Source organism: Acanthopagrus latus, chromosome 15 (genome assembly GCF_904848185.1).
Source record: "Acanthopagrus latus isolate v.2019 chromosome 15, fAcaLat1.1, whole genome shotgun sequence".
Classification (NCBI taxonomy): domain Eukaryota; kingdom Metazoa; phylum Chordata; class Actinopteri; order Spariformes; family Sparidae; genus Acanthopagrus; species Acanthopagrus latus.
The window spans coordinates 1,617,296-1,633,730 of NC_051053.1; the positions used below are offsets into that span (position 1 = coordinate 1,617,296).

Below are 16,435 nucleotides of genomic sequence, written 5' to 3' on the forward strand. Positions count from 1 at the left end.
TAAATTGAAACTGTCTCATAAACTGCTGAAAGATCCTTTTGGTGCATTTAATTATTCAACTACTACATATTTTTAAAATATGAAAATTATTTAAAAGCATGTAAATACATACAAATAATACCGTTTTAACTGTATTATTCTCATGTTTAACTTAAACACAAATGCAAAATGTGTAATAATGTAATAAATTGATTTCACTTTAATAGTGACAGCCCTTGATTTTTATACTATGAAACCTGTCTCCAGTTGTGGTGGATAGCTGTGACGGACAAAGCAGCACACTTGCCTACTTTTACTACGATTATACCCCTACTTATATTTACTTATACCATGCTGTATATATTTCCATAGAAATAGCACTATTGTCAGTTCTAGCTCTCAACTGCTGGACTAAGAAGTAGTGTGAGTGAACACGCTATGAAAAGAAGTTAATTTCAAAACTACAGATATGTAGTTTAAAGTAGTCATTAATACTTCTTTTGGGTTTGAGGTATCAGATGAAGGTAGTCTTTGTCTTACTTCTGTACAAAAAAAAATGGTGGAAATATGTACCGTTTGTAAAAGTGGGCAAGTTGCATGCAGCTGGTTCTTCTTGGTGTGAGTGGGGAAACCAGCGGGATCATCCATGTCCCGCCCTCAACTAAACATGTGCATACTGGTCATCTCAACAGAAGCGGCGTATTGTACAGCCTTGTGTTGGACAGTTGGCCACAGTAAGTCTGGATGTGCACTGTAACTGCACTGCTGTACTCTCTTTGTGGCAAGACTGGCGCCACCTCTGCCTCACTGCAATCTAGAGGCCTGGCTTGTTGTTAACGGGGACCTTGATGCACACAAATCCTGAAAAGTGGCTGCTTGATGATACGCAACCAACAGACTCTTACAGCATCAAACAAATTTGCACACCTTCACATTCTTTGAAAATAAAATAGTACACAGTACATCAACATTCCCCTTTGCTACTCCAGGCCAATAGTTTGCTATGCTGGTGCCTCTTTTTGTATTTCTTTTCCCCCTTCTTTTCTCTCCTTTGCCGTCCCATTTCCTTGCTTTTCAATCTCATGTTCTATTTCTCTTTTTCCTCCATATCCCTCCCCCATTTCTTCCCTCCCTTTCCTGGTGCTGCCTTGTTTCCTTTCTCTGGCCTCCTGGCGACCTTTGCCCTGTGACCTTTTTGCACCGCTGGCCACCTGCGCTTTGTGACTGCCCCCGGCAGATGTTGCCCATCACCGTGCGCAACATGCCCTCAATAAGCCCTCTAATCCTAAAACGCCTCAAGGTACAATTCTCTCCGCCCCCTACTGTCCCCTCCTCTCTGCCCACCCTGTGGTTGCCAACCGCCGCCATCTGTCGTCAAAACCTCCCTAAACTATCTCTGCCGTCATACTGTTATTAACCAACTTTTGGCTGCTACTGCTTTTGAATGTTTAGTCATATTCAAGACCAAAGGTAAAAACAAAAATGCTTATTTTTTTCAGGTAACAAGCAATCCACAAAGTCGTTTGATGTATTAAAATTGAAAGACAATTACATTTATTTAATCTTAAATAAAAATATCTGTGGTTGAAACTATTAACTGCACCATCAGTGTGTGGTTTTAAATGCACATTAGAGAGCACTGATGGAGACCACAAAAATGTTTTTTCCTTTTTCAAAAAGAGATAATGTCTTTCATGGGAGATGAGAGCTTCTTTTCCAAATCAGTTCTTATGTAAGGAACTAGAGAGAGCTGTATCTGTGGCTGGTGTCTTCCTGGATATATTACAAAGATGATCTCCACGGTTACTGGTTTTGTTTCTTCTTCTTCTTTTAAACAACTGTTTTATCTCTGGTTTGCGACCTCTACATCTTCTACTTTGCTTATTACAGCAACATGTTTGCTGCCAACTTCTGAAAAAATGACGCTTTGTGTTGTCTCGTTTATTTGTTGTTGATTAAAGCGTGCCTCAGTGGCATTTTCTTTGCATGTATTTGTTAGCCTGTTTCCACAGCCGTGTCTCCATGTAGCTGTCTCTTTAAGATTTAAAAAGACAGCTACATGGAGACACGGCTGTGGAAATAGACAAACAAATACATGCTAACTGAATCCTACTTCCAATGTAAACCTCACCTAATCAAGATGAAAGTATGTCTATAATGAATTACATAAACATTTAAATAGAATGTAATAACATGTTGTAATAGATGGTATTGATGGTAAAGAAGAGAAATATCCAAACTGTAAATAGGTGCTATAAATTTTAAATACACTTTTTTAATATAATGAAATTCCTAAACAAACTCACAGAAAATATAACGTACATCCGCAGCTGGTCACATTACAATCTTTCCCATGTGTCCTGACTCATTCAAAGACAGATGTAAAGTTATCACATTGTTCTGTAGCCTTCACTCTAAAGGATCCTCAGTGTGCTGTCTGTGGGTCAGTTGATGTTCTGGCACAACTGCCTTCTTTGGAGATAAGAACCATTAACTTCCATATATGTCGCCATACAGTCTCCATATGATGGATCAGATCAGATGAGATTTCATCCCATTATATGAGGCATTTTTGTCATCTATTTAATTATTGTCTATTGGCAGCTGCAGTGCACCAATAACAGTGTGTGTATAACCCCTAACAAAAGCCAGACACCCCCAGAGACATGAATCATACGTGGACACATTCTGCACCACAGTGCAGAGGAGGAATGATAAAATACCGATGAAACATGTCAGTGAGCAGTCATCAAAATAACCACACCCACAGATTTATTCAAAGAGCCTGAAGGAAAGACAACCCGGCATCACGGCAAACCGTGTCGTAGACCTGCCGGTCCACCGTGTCTCTGTGGTCTTTGGCCGCTCCAGCGGTGAATAACAAAACAGACTCATTGTGTGAAAGTAAGCAATAACTAACATGCAGTGTCTTCTTAGACTCTAGAAACAAGGCTCCAAAACTACTCATCACCCCTGTACATTTTGTAGCTAGGTGATGCAAACCAGCACTCTCAATAACTCTCTAACTCTCTAACCCTAACCCACTCTCATTCTGTCCTCTAGTGGTCTCTTACATGCTTTGCCATGAGACTGGGCTGGTAAAGATCAGTGTCAAAGCAGCATTTATTCATTTCAAATATCAACAGTAATATTTTATACAACCAATCTTGTGTGTTCTCCAATTCTAACTGCTACATACCCAATGAAAATTAAAGCTAAACTTAAAAAAAGTTGGAGTATCTGACAAGAAGTCAATAAACAGAAGAGATCCAGATTATTTCCCTGAGCTCTGCTCTCCAAACAAAGGTAATAACTGCCTTATCCACACATCTGTGATGAAATATTAATTTAATGTACACTCATCAGCTTCTCCAGAGCTCCTACAGTCAAATAATCATAGAAAAACTGCTGTCCCTGTTCAGAGAATGAGTTTGGCATCAGATGAGAGTAACCTCCTCGATCTCTCTGCAGCAGGCCACTGTCCGGGGCCAATGACTCTGATTACTTCCCAGTTTCTGCTGTTTTTGGTTTGGTCACAGACAGCTTGTATTGCATTCATGAGTTCCCTATGTCAAGAATGGCGCATCATGCTCAAGCATCATAACCACTTGCTGTGCTCCCCAGCTAACCTTCCTTTCTGCACCCCTCCCAGCTGCAGTTATTTGCGGTGTAGTGTGAGGTTGTTGTGTTGCCACAGCCAGTGTGGAGAGGCTGGCTCCAGCATGGCAGGTTGTAACTCAAGGTCTCTCAGCAGGGTGAGCCTGGAGCACAGGGACCCCCAGGACCTCCAGGGCCACCCGGACCTCCAGGGACTGCAGGTCTGAATGGATCCAGTGGCCCTCCGGTGAGTTCATACGAAATTAAAAATTCAACTGTTTAACTGTACAAGGACTGGTGATAACTTAATTTGATGTCAACTCAGAATCAGCGTATTTGTTTGCATCAGTGTCTTTTCAATGTTTGGGCCTTTCTAACTTCCCTACCCTGGCCATCACAAATCGTAACAAGACAGTTTTAATGTTCCTGTTCCTGTTCTACATAGTATTTTAAACCTCACCACCCAGCTCAACAACCATACAACAGTCATGAGCTGCCCAATGTCCAATCAAGTCAAGTTATATAGCAAATTTATATAGCTATCACAAATAACAGTTTGCCTACAGGGGGTTTAAAATCCGCACAACATACGAGTCTTTTCCGACCTGATCGTCCATCCAACATGTTGTATACACACTAATTGTGCTCCATAAGCTCAGACAGCTCAAAAAATTACAAATATTATCCCGGACTGCAGATAGAGTGACAAGTTCACTTTGCAACTATATAGAACTATGAGGTGTGAAAGTTAAAGCTGGATTCATGTTCACTTTAGTGTTGTGCTACTTAAATAATGTAGTGGGAAAAATGAAAAATACCCCCAAAAGGCATGGTTTTAAATCCAAATGTCATGGAGCTAGTGTTGTAGATACAGCTCTGTACATTCTGTGTAATGATTGTGTGATGATAGTTGTGTGCTCTTTTCACACAGGGAAAGCCTGGTGAACCAGGAAAACCAGGAAAAGACCCTAGGGTAAGCCTTGGCTCAGTGAGTCACTCCACCTTTATTTTTCCAGATTGTCTCATTAGTTTGTTGGTGTGACTATAACCTTCTTGTGATTTCTACTGTGTTTCTGCAGCTTTTACCAGGACTGAAGGTAAACACAATTCACTCCAAACAGCAAAATCAAAATCAGCAAAAACCTGATTAGCATCACTGTGGCCTCTCAGCATGACTCTGTAGAGTTATTACAGACAAACACACTCAGACCCAAATAAAACAAGCCACATGAAACAGGGATCAAGTCAAGATGTTTCCACTTTGTCTCTGTATAGCTGCTCTGCCCCACCAACATACACTACACATCTTGTTTGGACTGGATGACCACATGATGCTTTTATTGTCACGGATTATTTCAAGGGAGGAATGTAGATTGTGAGGTCAGAGAAACATACAGAGTACTGTAAAAACCTCTTGCTATGTATAAAATGCTGACGGATGTAGTTCTTACTTGTGATTGGCTTGAGCAGAAGCATTCAGGTGGAAAAACATGACTTTGAAGCCCTTAAATCAAGCTTCAGCAACTTGCTTCTCTGTACATCTATCGATGTCAAATACACTGACTGGAAATCTGCTACTTTGTTCTCTGTCTCTAGGGTGAGCCAGGTGTGCCAGGACAAAAGGTGAAATTTCTTCTGTATTTCACTTGTGAAAAAGAATGTGGGCTGTAGAATCCAGGATGTGATTAGATTGGCTGGGAAATAACTATTCAAGTGGACAAACTACAGGACACATTGTCCCAAGTAAATTGTGGATTTTTCAATTTTTCAATTCGTCAATGAAAAAAAAAAAGAAATCAATTCATCTATTTACCCCAGTAATGGTGGATTCTTCTCTATTGTGTTCTTTCAGGCGGGGGCAGGAGGAAGTTGTATTTTATATCTTGTTGCTTTACTTTGGATGAAAACATACAGTTTTATAATTTTCAAAAGTCAAATGGTTACTCTATTTCTGTAGCTGAAGTTGGTTTTTCAGAAAGAAAGTATACACAGTGGAGAAGATGGCAGCAGGACCCCTAAAGAACCCTCAGACAGAACAGACGTCTGTGCTGGTGTTGCATGTCCACACACAGTCTGTTTGTTGGAGTCATCTGTGTCTCTCTGTTGCTCCACAGGGTGATCGAGGTGATGTCGGCCCACCAGGGCCTGAAGGCCCAAAGGTACGTCACTCTTTACTTGTTTCATGACTTATATTTTAATGTTGGTGTTATGTATGATTCACTGAAAGGTTCATGGCAAAAAGATTTCAAGGTTTTTTTATGATATGCAGTATGGGACTGCAGATGTAAATTAAGGCTAACTCTGGTGCAATGTATTAAAGTGAAACTGTATCTTCGGCATGCCGCCATCATGGTAGACAAAAAGTGTCGATCTCCGAGTGCGACCTAACAGGAAGGAGAGTAATGGTGGACCGCTCCTCAAGCCTTCCTGTCACATCACACTCGGGGATCGAAACTTTTTGTCTGCCTGACGGTGGTGCACCAAAGATACAGCTGCTAACGTGAGTTGTTTAAATACCAATTATCAGGGGTTGGCTGCCGTACAATATGCATATGACAAAGCATCGACAATCACGATGGGATATCCAGTCACCATTTCCACCCATTACAAAATCACTGAGCTGGTTGATCAGGGTAAATTTGTACTGACTCAAGCAAGATGTCTGCAGTACACGTCTTTGCTAACATATCCAGACATTACAATAAAGAAATGTCAAACAATAAATCCTGCAGACTCAATCCCGTTCAGTTTTGAAGGTAAACCACACGAGTGTATAGCAGAGGCGACAAGGTACACTAAACTAAGACCAGACTTGGAGTCCACTCCACTACTAAACACAGATTTAATATATTTTGTAGATGGCTCCTGTTTCAGGGATCATTTAGGAAATCATGCAGGATATGCTGTAGTAAAACAAGAAAGAGAAGCGTTCAAAACAATAAAAGCAGAAAGATGCACTCAACCATGCTCAGCGCAACTTGCAGAATTGAAAGCGCTCACAGAAGCATGCAAAATGTCTTCTTAGTGTTCTAAAAATCGCAATTTTAATGCTAGCATACCAGTACCCCATGCACTCCTTTGACAATTAGCTTGCCCGAATACAAAACTACAGTAAATCTTAAAAGTGCCTCTTTTGTCGTAATTATGCATTTACATGAAGGTCTGACTTACAAACAATCACAAATAAAGCCTAAGTTGCTTTTTGGCAAGAGTTTGACTTCAGAATGGTTAGATTTATGTTTTAATTGCATTACCAATAAAATTGAATGAATTGAAATTGAGTAGGGCTTCACACTCACAAAGTGTTCAGTCACAGTCACTGTTATCATTCCTCTCCTCAGCCCTGGCTGTGACTGATCCTTTTCTAATGCCATTACACTGTGAGAAATAGAGGAGAAAATCTGCAGTCCATGTTTCATACAAAAAATGTGCTCAGTCAAATTTTTTGAATTATTTTATGTAATTCAACACTTCACAATACCTCGAGAGAGTGGCTGACACATTTCAGTAACACAGAATCACAGTAACAGGGCCAAACAAGAGGAAAGACTCAAGTACTGTTTAGAACTGATCCAGTACAAATCAAAATGCAGAGATTTAAATCTTCAGAAGGTTTGGATGCTGTATAAAACAGAAATAAAACACATTGTGACCATTTGCCAATCCATTTTGACATTTTAACATATTTTATGCTTGATCATAAACTTCATTGATTTTTTTATCTGCTTAATCTGAATCTGAGGTTGTCCAAAAGAGTTGTGTCCACAAACACCTGTGACTGGTTGACTAGTCATCATAGTCATCATCTGGTCCTTCCTAGCAAGCCCCACAATACAAAAGAACTATTAAGTGAAGCTTTGGGAGTTGTTTAGAACTGATATCATAAACGTACACAGGCCCTGACCTCACAAAATGATGCAGCTAACATCTGCTGCCACATTTATGGTTTTGACATTTGGTCAATGGAAAGTGTTTGTTGGGTTATTTCATAATAATCTTCCTTCTATTGAATAAACTGGGATGAATAAAACACATACACACACACACGCAACTCAGGTTATCTGCTGCATCTCCAACGCACCGCCATCATGGCAGACAAAAAGAGTCAATCCCCGAGTGCGACCTAACAGGTAGGAGAGTAATGGTGTACCTCCTACCTGTTAGGTCGCACTCCGGGATCGACACTTTTTAAAGTATTTTTTTTTGGCCTTTTGGCCTTTTGGCTTTATTGATTGATATTATGGATAGCTGAAGACTCTTGACAGGAAACAGGATGAGAGAGAGGGGGAGTGACATGCAGCAAGTGCTGCAGTGAGGACAAAGCCTCTGCACATGGGACGGCTGCTCTACCCGCTGACCCCCGGGACACTTTTTGTCTGCCATAACGGCGGCACGGCGTGCAGTATTGGCTCTGTGGTTGTTCTGCATGTCTTAACCATTAAGGTTTAAAAGTGCCTCTTTTATCATAATTATGCATTTACATGAAGGTCTGACTCATATACATTCACAAATAAAGCCTAGGTTGCTTTTGGCAAGAGTTTCACTGTAAAGGATCTACCCTTGGCTTTGAAGCTGTGAGGGGGCACATCGAGCTATGCCCGCTGCACTCTCCACGTGCCTGTCCTTCTCCACTTTTCCATGGCTTAACACGCTTCCTCTAGAGGACACACACACACGCAGCAACTGTTCTACTCTAATCCAAGTCATTATATGGCATTATGACCTCATATACACAAAACATTCCAAATACAAACACTGGGGAACAACATCATTCAGACTGGGACACTCTACCTACCCCTGTAGTGTTGCACATGAGGGGCTCTGCCCCACACTTTGGTGTGAGACTGGGCTGCTAGGGTCAGAGCTATCAGGTCACTACCTTAAGGTTGGTGGTTATCCGCTGTGGTTTTGTGTTTAGCAGATACATTTACATGTACATGTTCAGCAGTTAAATTGTTAAACTTTGCTCAGTTGTTCAGATCAAGTCATGCATAAAGAGTGATGACTTTGTTCAATGAATCATGTGCTCATAACCTTTAGTCTTACCCTTCCACTAAACTCCACAGAGCTAAGGCCAATGATTTCAGTCCTCTGGCTATCATCAGCAGTTTGTTGTCTGCTGTCAGCAACATGACTCTCTGTTAAAGGCATTGGGCACCTTTTCATTGAAGGTCACAGTGAAAACATAATGTCTCCCTGAAGTTTTTACCTCAGCTTCTTTGAGGCAGGGACCGCTGGAAGAACCTTGTTGCTGTGCTTCTGTGCAGATAATTGCCTTGTAAACTTCAACTTCCACCATTTTTCCATCTTGCTTTGTTCTCCCTTGAAACCAGTCCAGAATCTTGTTTCTGTTTTCTGCTTTATGAGCACGTCAGGGCAGTGAGTTAAAGGTCACGAAGAGGACAGAGGAGAGCGCTGTTATCTGGCTTTTTTTTCTAGAGGTTGAACAAAAGGATTAGATAAGTTCTCAGATGTAAAGCAAACTGCTACTGTACATCATGAGTATAGTCTTCAGCAGTCATAGTAATACATAGAGAGGACGTGTGCTCCATCTAGTGGGCTGCTGTGATTCTTGTTGACAGTATTTGTTTTTGCTTTGCTTTACAGGGAGTTAAGGGAGACCATGGAATACAGGTAAAATTTATTTTACCTTTCGATATTCTGAAGTGTCACAAAAGTCTAAGATCTGTAAGAGATGTGTACCGAGTCTCTGACTTACAGACTGTGTGATATGGTTGAAAGATCCAGAAAAGCTTGATAATCAGTTTTAAATGTTTAAGTTTTTCTTTTCTTAGTTTTCAAAAAAGTACTACACTAGGGGACCAAAACCTTTACATTTCCATCCATGAATACAAAAGACACCACCTGGGTGTTGTAATAGATGCAGCACTGTTAGCTTTGGGTTCTGTTTTCGACTCATGTGGATGTAACAAGGAGAGTAATCTTGTGTCTTTATTAAATAGTTTGTCACTTTTTTGGATAGAATAGAGTCATCGACCTGCTCAGACAGAATCTTCTTTCCAACTTAAAGTTAATCTAGGTTTGGGAGTTTTTCCATATAGTTCAATATAGAGACAACGTTCATCCTGTCAAGACAGAGTACAGGTTATCACAGCCCTAACAGTAGCATGTGGGGTTTGGGTTGCCCTACTGCAGTATAGTAGGGCAATAGACTTTCTGTCTTCATGGTAATCAAAGGGCATTTACATTGTGTCATCTTACTTGCTTGGCCTGGATGAGAAATCAGCTCTCATTGGCTCCTGCTTAATTGCTTTAGCAGGCAACCACTTGGCATGTCTGTGCAGGGACCAACATGATGGAAGGCCCCCGGTGTCGTCTCAGAACACTTAGATCTCTTCCTGTCAGGTCCATGTCATGGAGCACTCCCTTTTTCCCCTGAGCCTTTGCTCTTCTTTTGATTTTGCCCTGGTTGAAAGGGTGTGTCTGTTTTTACTGCCCAGCTGCTTCTTTGAGCTGATGTTTCCATCCTCTGTGGGGAGATGAAGGAAAGGAGGGTTTCCCAGGAGAGAGGGGAGAGAAGGTAGAGCCAGAGTCATGTATGGAGCTGTGTGTGTGCGCGCCGGCGTGTGTCTGTCTGTGCGTGCATATCCGTGTGTGTGTGTGTGTGTGTGTGTGTGTGTGTGTGTGTGTGTGTGTGTGTGTGACATGTTGAGGTCTATTCATGCATGGCAAGATGACAGACTTTGCAGCTTGGGTCTGGATGAAGTGGAGAAGCACTTCAAGAGGCACTGATTGAAAGAGCTGCTGTCTGTCTTTGAATACAAATAACCTCAAATCCTTCATGAATTTAAAACCATCTGTCAGGACATAATTTGGTAATATAAGTCAGAATTAGACAGCTATATTAAAAGCTTTACCTGGCAGGAATGATCATTTAGCAGTTACAGCTATTTTTGGTTATTAATATATATATATATATATATATATATATATATATATATATATATATATATATATATATATATATATATATATATATATATCAATAACCAAAAATATATATTTTTGTCAAGATGGTTCATTCAGCTGCTTCTTTCTGCTCTTAATTCATTTAGATCCTGTTTATGTAACACAAGCATGTAAGCGGTGCAGAGATGTCTGCTGGTGCTGTATATGGAGGCTCTGTTTTCTGGCCTATTTATTTTCTGATTACTTTCACCAGGCTCTATAATTCATCAATAAACTACACCTTTTTAATTCTATTCAGGCTATACCCAGCTAACGCTACTTCATATATATCACATGATTTTTTTTTAGATATATGTCACATGCAGTGAGAAGTAACAGCCAAAAACAGTGTAGTACAATACATTCTGTAACATAAATTCTGTTTTCTTCAAATCGAGAAAATGCTTCCACATATTTCTGTTTAGATACTGGTTGAGTTTTCCGAGATTAATATGTTTGGTTGTGGTTACTTTGAAATGTCCTCTCAGTTTGTGTGTGAGCTGTGAATCTGATCTGGGAGGACTGATGCACTGTATCTATCCCGTACTCATCTATTCCAAGGCAGGAATATTTTACTTAGTGTAACTCCACAACATCTATGTCACTGAATCAATTAAAGAACTCATTTCTCTGACATATGTTCTCCTCCTCTGAGCACTTATGGCAGCTCCTTTGACCCCAGTAGCGTGGCAGTAACTGTGCCCCCCCCCAAAAAAAAACAGCAATCGCGAAAGGCTTTTATTTTTTATTAATGAAGAAAAAACACTTTTACTGGCTGATCTTCAGTGTTAGATACCTAAATATGTGAGGTCGCCTAAGGAGTTGAGGCTTCCATCAACCCAGTAGATGACTGTTATGTATATATGTAACCTCAGAGAGCTGGCTGTGTATTGAAATACAGAGTGAAATAAATGGGCCAGGTGGAAGTTTTGTGGTATACTCAATAACCATTAATATATTCATGGTGCCGACCACAATGATGACTTCTCTAGACTCACTCTCCTCCATTCCAAAGCTCTCAGCAGGCAACAGGCCCATGTCTAGCTATGAAGGAAGCAGACACATCTACCACATCAGGACCTGGTCCCATCTGTCACTGTGCTGAAATACCCTCCTGCTTTCTTTAGGCTGATCCAATAAACTTTGAAGGCAGCTTTGATTTTACTTTCCCTGTGTGAACTGAGTGCAGCAACAGATGACGCTAGAGGGAGTGGATTTCATGACAAAGGAGATTGTGTGCCAACACTCGCACTTCTTTGACTGATTGAAAAGGTACCTCTGCCTTTTTCCTTTCACTGCAAATGAGAAATAATGAGCCGCCCAGCTGGAGGATATATTATGAGCAGAGGGAAGACAGCAATTACATCCTCAAATCACCAACCTCATTCTGTTAATCCTCACAGTGACCATATGCACAACTTTTTCTTCTTCTGGCTCTAATAAGCAAATTGATAAGAAAAATAAAGCAAAGTATATCCTTATAATATACAGGTCAATGTCCATTCTAACAGTTAGCAAAGCCAATTACAATTCTTTGAAACACATAATCTCCTATACTGATCAGAACGCATCAGAAATAAGGTTGTGTTACATTAATCCATCTGACATTTGTTCCAGAGCAAGATACCATACCAATATTTTGTCCCAGTATATATGGTCCCCCGAGGAATAGTCCCTAAGGATTCCATTTCTCTTTGAGACACCCTATGAGCCTTCCTCTACTGGTACTCTCAGAGCAAAATATCTCAATTTTACACATGGGAAGATAATCTGACTGGCAAATCTCCGTGTAATACTATTTTGGGTCATTCCTGGTCCCAATAGGATGTACCCTTTTGGATTTTAAGTGAACTTACAAATTCAGAATGAAGAATACAATTTTCATACTTAAAGTAAAAAAACAAAAAAAAAGTAATTGCACACATTAGAAAAAAAACTAATAGCACCTAATATACACCTGGCTCTACACAGACCTTTGTTGGACGAGTTGATTTTGGAGGGTTAGGGGTAGCAAGCAGAAATCCTGCTCAGCAGAATGGAGAAAGGACTACTAAATGGGTGCAGCCATTATGGAGGATGCCTTGGAGGCTGAGGATGCAGGCAGGACCCCCCTAGAAGTTAGCAACCAAGACTGAACCACCATGGAAGTCACAGATGGGGATTGAAGTCAGGAACACCAAAAACAGCTTTTGCAGTACATGGATGTTCTGCTGCATGTGGACGGGCACCTTATCCTTCTCTTTGTATCAACACACTGATCTGTTAGTGTAAGCCAAATCCTCTCCATCAATTATACTACATATACTGTATACTATTTTTATTGTTTATTGTACACATGAGAAGTGTTCTTGTGCTTTAAGTCATTACAGTGAGTTTGTCCATGGCCTTCCTGTGAATGGGAGAGTGACAGAACAATTTGGCTGAAGCAAAAACAGAATGACAACAAGTGTTCCTACAGCATCATTGGAAGATGATTACAGCTCTTTTCTGTTTTATTGTGACCATCTGGTCAGAGAGAGAGAGAGAGAGAGAGAGAGAGTTTAAATTAAAGACTGGTGGACAGAGGCAAAGGTTTTGAAGCGACCAGAGGAATCTGTGAGCAGTCACAGATCAAAGGAAGATGCTGCTTCCATGCAAAGTCATGAATGCATGCAGGCTCTCTGTCCTCTGTTGTCTGTTCCAAATCCATCTTTCAAGTGACATGAGTGTGAAAAAAGCAGCCCTAATTACACCACACTTTGAAAATGTGTAATTGGAACTTCAGTTTCTCACAATACAGTTACAGCAATATGAGAATATCAGAGAAGGGATCCTTGTCATATGGGCTCCGCCTGGCAACCATGAGATGGGATGAGATGGGATGGGATGGGGTGGGGTGGGGTGGGGTGGGATGGGATGGGGGCAGTTGTATCAGGATGGCTGTGTCAACCCTTCAGACAGTGCCAGCCTTCACACAGATGAAAGAGCATTTACCAAACTGAGATCCAAACATGAGCAGTGTTACCCAACTCTGTAGTTTCCTGCAGGATGCACAGTCTCTACTCCGTGACTTGAAAACTCCCCAAACTCAAACATTTGAGGAGTGTCAGTACAAGTCAACAAGATATTCGAACTCCTTTCACTGAAACTAACCAGCTCATGAGACAATTTGAAGGTTAGTTGAAATAACTGAAATGACTCTTTTAAAGCTGATGTGAAGGAGCTTGTTAAAACTGTTTTCCATTTTCATGTTACATTCAGAGTCATCCATGACTAGACTTGCAGTCTGTATTTTTTATCCTCTGTCTACATCTATGAGAAAGTATCTAAAGCATCAACAGACACACAGTTGACAGCATACCAATTCCACGGGGGCCAGACTGTAGGAACTCCCTCTACCAGCCAGCTATGTTGGCTTGTGTGGTCACAGCTGTGACTGTACATCATCTTCAAACCATCTATTCATTAATGTGAAACACTAAATGACTCAAACTTGTTTATCTTTCTATTTTTAACAACCAATTTCAGCAGGCTGTGGTTGGAACTTGACAAATGCTGATCAGTCTTTTTTATTTTTTTTATTTTGCTGTATACTTTGTATGTATACTTTGCTCTCCAGATCTATCTGCATGCATTTTTACCATCTTTAAGAAAAACAACAGTTTCTCTTCTCTTCCTTTCCTCCATCTTTGGCCTGTATGCCTTGTTGGCCCATGTAGGGAGAACCAGGATTCCCTGGCGCTCCTGGGTTAAAGGTAATGTTGTTTACTGGTCATTGTGTGTGGCAGTTAATACAAACACAATCAGATCAGTCTGTCATAAATGTCTTTCTTCCACTGCAAAGGGCCAGGCTGGCATCCCTGGTACCCCTGGCATCCCTGGCAAGAGGGGCTACAGGGTAGGCCTGGAATGGAATGAGCATCCTAACTGTCTGTTGTCTGTCATAATTATCAGTAACTGGGCATCTGTAAAGTCACATATTTATCACTACAGAGCTTTGTGTGTGTGACTGACCAAACCTTAAGTTTTAATGTGTTGTGTTTTAGCTGACTATGCTGTTAGCTGTGTGCTGTGGTCTTTGTAAAGAATGGTATTCTAAGCCAGCATTAATGCTGGTTCAGGATTGGTCTGGCTAAGTCCTTACTGTTGCATTGTACAAACCTTATTATACTATTTGTCGGTCATTTTTAACAACACTCACACATTGTTCAATCAATTCTGAATCAAAGAAGAATTATCAATTGTAAAGCTTCTTTATAGATGAACTACACAGTATCTATTAACCATGTATTAAGTATTCTAAAGGTCACTTGCCACTTTACAATAAACAGTGTTGATAAATGGTTTATTAAACATTTTATTGCTTGTTAATAATTTAGAAATATTAACTAAAGTGTTCATGAAGTGTTATTGAGAAGTCCACTTTGTGCCCTACTAACTCACTACAACTACATCTCACAGTCTCCATTAGCAGAGTTAGTGTGCTCAGTTGTCATGGAGATGACAGGAGGAGGAGGAGGAGGAGGAGGAGGAGGATAGAAAATAGGAGGTACAACAGGTCAGGGGGTCACTTCAGGCAAACCAGAATAAGTGAATAATGAGAATTATGATAATTATAATTATGAATTATTTAATGATTGAATATTACATTTTGAAAAGGAACAATGTGCATTTATCAACATTCAAATAAATGTGAATGCACCTCAGTCAGCTGAATGGGAATCCCTAGAATACATAAAATTATACCACAGGTACAATAGATAAAGATAATATTATGTTGGCATGAAAAGCATAATGCAGTTAATAACATGAACATACAAAATCCTAAAACTTCCTACCATGACATAAGACACAGACAGATCTGATTTTGATTGATTTATAAATGTTATCAGACACATTTATCAGTCTGTACAGTCTTAAGCTGTTATTAATTATGACACCATAGCCTGTTAAAACTCTCTGCATGTGATGTAAATTCCTGTGTAAATCAGCTACATGTAAGTTTGAGCTGAGTTCAATCATCTGAGCAGACCCATCCCTCTTAGACTACAACAGTAAATGGAATACAGTAACAGTCAAACACAAAGGAAAGACTGGGCTTGAATGTACAGTGAAACAGTCAACAGTGACAAGAGTTACCATCTCCCCCTTGTAATTAACATGTTCAACCACCGAACCAAAATGTCAACGGAGCAAATAATTCACTGATGAAGTGAGATGCAGATGTAGACAAGTTGTCTTTGTTTACAAGGAGGAAATTAACTTTTCTGCTCTAATCATACTGCATCTGTCTTTCAAAAGAAGCAACACGCTGTGTTTAATGCATTTCATTGTATAAAGTGCCTAAAACATATGTTTATAACAACTGACTGTAATTTGTATCACCAGCTTCACTGTGTACACTAAAGAGGCTCCCGGTGGCCTTGTATTGTATAGCATTTATTTGTTAAAAACTACCATGTTGAATGTTTTCTTTGTGTATTCCATCTATTCATTCAATTATTCAGTAAATACATTATTTAAAGGTTCATTCATCAGAATTGTATCCAGGGTCACAATTTTAGTGTACTGTAAGGATTTTTTCAGATAGGAATGAAACATTTAGAAAAACAGAATACTGATACAACATCATCCCTGACTGGCAACATTGAAAACATCAGTATTCAATGCATGAACAGTATTGATATTGGAAATGTTGTTGTTGTACTGGTCTGATTAAAAGTAGAAACTCTCTATGTTTGGCAGGGTGAAAAAGGAGAGCCAAGTATTGCAGCCCAGGGAGATAAAGGAGAGCCGGGCTCACCTGGACTGCCAGGCCTAATGGGACCCAAGGTAAAGGCAACAATAAAATCTGATAAGAGGATTGATACCTGCACTTGCACTACGTAGATTAACATGCCATCAAAAGCTC

General features: G+C 40.1%; 1 protein-coding gene across 21 annotated transcripts in view; it reads left to right on the plus strand.

Moving 5' to 3' along the window:
• col13a1 (collagen, type XIII, alpha 1) overlaps positions 1-16,435 on the plus strand; it is a 127,558-nt gene that overhangs the window by 77,225 nt on the left and 33,898 nt on the right. For 10 of the 21 annotated variants that reach the window (XM_037123570.1, XM_037123583.1, XM_037123576.1 and 7 more), the window contains 10 exons: positions 1,217-1,279; positions 3,731-3,823; positions 4,508-4,549; positions 4,656-4,673; positions 5,173-5,199; positions 5,691-5,735; positions 9,184-9,210; positions 14,244-14,279; positions 14,369-14,422; positions 16,270-16,356. In XM_037123570.1, coding sequence (XP_036979465.1) covers positions 1,217-1,279; positions 3,731-3,823; positions 4,508-4,549; positions 4,656-4,673; positions 5,173-5,199; positions 5,691-5,735; positions 9,184-9,210; positions 14,244-14,279; positions 14,369-14,422; positions 16,270-16,356 — 492 coding nt within the window. Of the gene's footprint in view, positions 1-671; positions 714-1,216; positions 1,280-3,730; positions 3,824-4,507; positions 4,550-4,655; positions 4,674-5,172; positions 5,200-5,690; positions 5,736-9,183; positions 9,211-14,243; positions 14,280-14,368; positions 14,423-16,269; positions 16,357-16,435 lie in introns of all 21 variants that reach the window. The other 11 variants (XM_037123571.1, XM_037123584.1, XM_037123577.1 and 8 more) reach the window with 8 other exon arrangements.